This window comes from Bactrocera tryoni, chromosome 1 (genome assembly GCF_016617805.1).
Source record: "Bactrocera tryoni isolate S06 chromosome 1, CSIRO_BtryS06_freeze2, whole genome shotgun sequence".
NCBI lineage: Eukaryota > Metazoa > Arthropoda > Insecta > Diptera > Tephritidae > Bactrocera > Bactrocera tryoni.
Genome location: NC_052499.1, coordinates 65,917,476 through 65,923,475, shown reverse-complemented (window position 1 = coordinate 65,923,475; position 6,000 = coordinate 65,917,476). Strand labels below are relative to the sequence as shown.

General features: G+C 34.0%; 1 protein-coding gene across 6 annotated transcripts in view; it reads right to left on the bottom strand.

Moving 5' to 3' along the window:
• Positions 1-2,039: 2,039 nt before the first annotated feature.
• LOC120767026 (sodium/potassium-transporting ATPase subunit alpha) overlaps positions 2,040-6,000 on the bottom strand; it is a 91,916-nt gene continuing 87,955 nt past the window's right edge. For 5 of the 6 annotated variants that reach the window (XM_040092866.1, XM_040092867.1, XM_040092868.1 and 2 more), the window contains 3 exons: positions 5,496-5,670; positions 5,065-5,297; positions 4,866-4,986 (listed from right to left, as the gene is read on the bottom strand). In XM_040092866.1, coding sequence (XP_039948800.1) covers positions 4,866-4,986; positions 5,065-5,297; positions 5,496-5,670 — 529 coding nt within the window. Of the gene's footprint in view, positions 4,987-5,064; positions 5,298-5,495; positions 5,671-6,000 lie in introns of all 6 variants that reach the window. The other variant, XM_040092865.1, reaches the window with a different exon arrangement.

Sequence of the window (6,000 nt, the reverse complement as noted above, 5' to 3'; positions counted from 1 at the left end):
ATTTTCCTGAGTGGATATGTAACGTCTACAAAAAAATTGAACTCAACGGATGGACCATCTGAGACATAGCCCTGACCAATATTTGAAAGAGATAACCATAAAAAAATAAATGCCAAAGAATGATAATAAACATTCCCCAATTAATTTAAAGCTTCTGTGTTTTTTCCTTCAAAAAGTAGGGAACTTCGAAATGTATCACCCTTCATAATATATACATATATAGTATATATATACAAGGTCTGTCGCAAAAGAAACAGAACAGAAATATAACTGTTTCACCTGTAATAGGTGGCGCCACCTATTGATGGGTATATGAAATAAAAAGTTTGATCTCTTGTTGACATTTCATAAAAATTTGAAGACAATTGGATAACTACAATCGATGTTATCGATCAAAAAGTGACAGCAGCTTTTGGTCAACGGTCGTAAAATGCAAAGAGCAAATATTAAATTTTGTTTTAAACTTGGGAAAACGTTCACTGAAACATTTCAAATGATGAAAAAAGTTAATGGTGATCAGTGCCTATCCCGTAGTAATGTGCCTGAGTGGTTTAAGCGATTCCAAGAAGGTCGTGAGAACCTCTGTGACGATCAGAAATCGGTCGTCTTCAGAAGTCAAAAATAAAGACAATGCTAATTTCTTTTTCCGATTCCGAGGATATTGTACACCGAGAGTTCGTCCCACCTGGCTAAACGATTAATGCTGTGTTTTACCTTGGTGTTATGAGGCGTCTTTTGTCACGCATTCGTCATGCTCGACCACAATACCGTGAGGCAGGGTCCTGGCGCCTGTTGCGCGATAATGCGCCGTGTCATCGGTCGACGCTTGTCACTGATTTTTTGACAAAAAACTCCATATTAACCATTAATCACTCACCCTACTCACCTGATCTGGCACCCTGTGATTTTTACCGATTTGGAAAACTTCATTTGCCAATGAAAGGACACTGGTTTCCGGACATTTCAGCTATCCAAAAGGCGACGACCGATATTCTCAGGGGCATTCCGAAAAATGACCTTAAACACTCATTTGAAATGCTAATTGACCGGGCTAAACGCTGTATAGAAGCACAAGGAAACTACTTTGAATAAAAAAATATAACTTTTGAAAAATATTAATTTTTTGTTGTTTTTTTTTTAACAGTCCTGTTTCTTTTGCGACAGACCTTGTATATACATTTTAAGTTTTGATAAGCAACAACCTTACAGACCACTCTAACGACACCCTCCGAAACACATCTGTATGCCAAATAAAACACAAATTTGTTTTTTGTTGTGTGTTTTATTATTTATTTATGTTTATTTATTGTTTTTCTTGTTGTATTAATTTTAAATTTTAATTAAATCTACAAATACATTTACAGCGGAGGGCGATAATACAATTGAACGAAATGAAAAACTAAAAACGAAAGCTTATACCAAACTATTTAACCATAATTATTTGCTTTAAAAAACAGAATTCGCTTGTATGTAGTGATAAATTACAAATTGCCATTTGCCATTTGCCATATTTGCAATTCAATTCAATTCGATACGATTTAAAAATACTACACCATCACACGGAGAAGTGCGCGACAAACGATGCCAAGCATGACAACAGCTACGCATGCGCATACACACATACAAAAGCAAACACACACACACAGAGCGAAATGTATGCGCTGTTCCTATGTGTAGCCCTAGCTCAGCCTAAAAGTATGCTACAGCGCGCGATGTTGTGGCTAAAAATGCGCGCACAGCCATGCTACAAGTTCAAAATTTAGTAATGTTGTTGTGAATTAAATTTAAACATTATCCATAAATTTACTTTTAGTTTTATGTTAAACTCAGCTACAATTAAATTGCTATTACGAATTTATGTATCAATGCATAACGAAGGTTATCAAAGAAGATTTGCTAATCATTACTCAAAGTACGGCTAACAGTGTGTTCAATGCAATTATAATTTAGCAAAAACAAAAAAATATAAATTTTTATATTTACTTTTTTATATTGTATATTTTTTTTTTGTAATTTATTTGTTTTGTAATTTATTTTTATTTTTTTAATACTTAAATGTTTTGTTTTTCTCTTATATTTTTTGTTTCTTTTATATGAACACTTTTACGAAATATTCTCTTACTGCTTGCCGTTATGTCGTGTGAATTATGCCTCAATTATATATATATTTTCATGCATTTGATATTTTTTTATGCATAAATATTATATTTTCTCAATCTCAATTCTTTCAATTTTCATTTTCTCTGCTTCATTTCATACACATTTGCATTAGTAAGAAATCATATGCACGCATGTCGTACATCCATTTACAGCTGGCTCGTCACCACACGTGGCCCGCAAGCCAGTCAGCTCAGCCGCGTTCAAGACACGCGCTAGTCAGCGTGTGCTTGCGTGTGTGTGTGTGGGGGGTGTATGTATGTACGTGCAGCTGTTGTGAAGCGTTTTAAAGCGTTAAAAGACATGCACTACAATTTCATTTAATTTATTTTATATATAGTATTATTCACTACAAAGTTGTTGTTGTTATCTTTACGCTGCAATTTACTGTACTTTCAGTTTTTTCTGCTTCCTCTCTTTCGTCCTTACATTTTCGCTAACGCATACTAACTGCTTAATCGTTCACATTTTGTATTTGTTGCTTTTGTTTTTTTCACACACATTTTTTTTATACTTTAATTATAAATTCTAATTTCTCAATAAAAAGGCAAATAGATTAACAAATTAATTATTTTACGTCTCTTTAAAGTTTGCACCTTTACCTTGCAACTTCACGTTTTAGTTTTTGCAATTTTCATTTTTTCATTTCATTTCATTTTTCATTTTCTTAATTATTTATTTATTAGTTTCTTAAAAATTAGGACAACTACAGCGGGACGAACAACGGAGGGGGTGTAGGGGGGGAGAATGTGGGGGACTTTACAAAAACAACAATCAACAATAAACGCGTTGCTGTCCACAACTTGCCGCCAGAGCAAGTGAAACGGCCAATACAGGTGGCGGAGGGGATGTGCGGGTGTGTTTCGGCGCGTTACGCAAATAGTTTAACAAATGTGGAAAAGAGCGTTGGTAAGAAATGCCAGCGTTTTTTTAGTTTGTCTATGTATGCTTTTGTCTGTTCGTGTGTGTGTGTGTTTGTTAGATCGTATGCACAACAATTTGACCAAAAATGCTGGCTTTTAAATGGTGTATGTATGTGTGTTTGTATGCACACGAGAGCAGTGGCAGTTTACATGTTTTTTAAGAGTAGGACTTCCATTTTATATACTTTGTGTCGAAACACAAACTAGTTTTCACCGCAGCTCCGGCTTAATAACAGTTCCGGTTAGTTTCAATCCCACGTCAATGCGGTTTCAGGTCAACTTTTCAACCAATTGTGTGTATGTATGCTTGTGTGCTGTGTATGTGCTCCTCCATATGCAACATACATATACATGTAAAATATGTATTTCTTTACATAAATATTATAAATATTGTTTAGCTGCTTCCACACATTAATACATTAATAAACTGCCTGTCAAAAGAAAAAAAATATGGGTCTTCTCAATGCATTTTTTGTTTACTAAGTTCTTACACCAGCGTTGGGTTTTTTGGGGGCATAATTTTTGTTTTTGTTTGCTTTGTAGCTTCTAAGGTGGTGTATTTGATTTCAATTTATTTTGCTAGTGGTAGTGAATTGCGTTAATAAAGATGTCGTACTGCTTTTGCTTGCATTATTATCAAGGATATACTATGTATGTATGTATATATATGTAGATATATATAAACACTTACTTGCATGCCACATCTTTATTAATCTTTGTTTTGTTTTTTTATAATTTTGTATCAATGCTTATTTATTTTCTTTTAGCTATCGTTTAGTGTTTTTGTCATATGTTTCTGTAGTTATATAATTATCTATTTATCCCTTTTCCTATACTTCCTACATTTTTAAATTCTGAAAAAATTCAACTAAGTTTTTCTTGCTTATCAAAGTGTTGTAGAGTTCGCTTAGCTAACGGTTTTGCGCTCGTTAAGCGCCTCTAGAAATATATGACCGAAACTGAAAGTGCGCGCAACAAATCTCCAAATGCTTTGCGCCTACTAATCGTCGGCTAGCTAACAACAGACACAACAAGATGTACGGTCACTCTCGTCTAGCACTCACTGCTAGTCACATGACTACGCAACGATTTGTTGTAGCGCATTTGCACACTTTTTTGTTGCTTTTGCTTTGGTTTCCTCGCTAAGCGGCTGCTCGTCAAGAGTTTCTTACAAAAAACAACTACTATTTATTGTGTAATGTGTGGCTGGGTTTTCGTTTTACTTTTTTTGTTTGTTTTTTTATTTAAATATTTTTTTTTTATTTTTTTTTTGTTTCATATTATTAGCATTATTTAATTTATAATTTAACTTTACTTAATCGTTTAAATAATTATCTTTTTCATTATTAAATAATTAAAATTAAAAAAATAATTCTGCTTGTTGTTGTTGTTGTGGTGGTGGTGATGATGGTCGCTTTAAATATTCGCTGCTGGCATGCATTTCTATATTGTATTTGTTGTTGTTGCAATTGTTGCTATTTTTGCACAATTGCGGCAGCAATTTTTGTGAAAAGCACACAACTGTTACTCTGCTTGTTGCTGCTGTCATCGTCGTCGTTGTTGTTGTTGTTATAGATGTTGCTGCTTTTTATGCTGCCATCGCGACCACTGCGCGCTCGTTACTCTTCGCACTCGTTTCGTAAAATTCAAATATGATGATTTCGCATTTGCTCTTATTATTGTTGCTATTGTTGCTGTTGTTGTCGTAGTACATGCTATGTTTACAAATGCGTTTGCTATTATGTTGCTGTTGTTGTTGTTGCGTATTTGAACATAATTTGCTGCTTAATAGTACGTCTCCTGTTCCAACCAACCGCCGGGATTGCGGCGCAAGTAGAATCGACGAATTTCATCATAGATGAAAATGGCCAACATAAATGGAATGGCTGGTAACCACCAAACGAATCTGCAAGTGTGGAAGACAAATTGTTAAGAAATATTTCACATATAATATACTTTATTGCTGTTGTTGTTGTGTACTCACTTCAGTGGATACATGCGCAGACCCTTGTCCATGCCGGGGCAGTACGACAGGAAGGCCGCCAACACTGTCTCGAACACCAAACCGAAGTTCAATGCCCAATTTCGCATGCCCTGCTGGAAGACGGAGTTTCGTCGTGTCTTACAGATGATCAAATCCGCCCATTGTACAACAACAATTGATACGAAGAAAGCGGTGTGGCAAGTGTACTCGAGTGTCTTGCGATCGCGGTAGGTCTAAAGTGGCGCAAATGCAGAGATTTTCGTTAATAAAATTCAGCAAAAATGTGTATTATTAAAAAAGGAAATATTTATTATTAAACAAAAAAAAAAATTTATTAGTAATGACAGATTTATCATAACCAAATAAGACTTTTTATAAAAGAAAATCAATATTTTTTATTAAAAACTCAATAGCTTAGAATTGCCACTCACCCATTCTTGTCCATACGAATCGGTTAAATCGTTGACAGCCTTTGAGTCCCACATCTTACGTATGCCGAACAGTTTCATCGGCAAGAAACCGTTTTCAGCCATTATAACGAAGTACACGAAGAAACCGGCAGCAGCTTGGATCATACCAATTTGACCATAGGCCATTGAAATCAATCTAATTTATTTGAGATTTTAAATGCGATTGCGAAAAAATAATAGATTAGTTTCAATAAAGTATATAAAATATATTTTTTTTAATTTTAAATATTTAATTTATTTTTGTTTTGGGGGAAAGTGGGATTTTTTTGTTGGTTAGAACTAGCTACGGATTAATTTTTGTTTCTGAAAAAGAAAGCCAGCTGCTGGGGTTTCAGGTTTTTTGTTATTTGAAAGCAAATTTAAAGCAAATAAAAATATTTCAATATGTAGTAAAATATATTGTTTTAACTAAAAACTTAAAAAATAATAAATAATTCAATGGTTATTGAATATTATTTTAATTTCA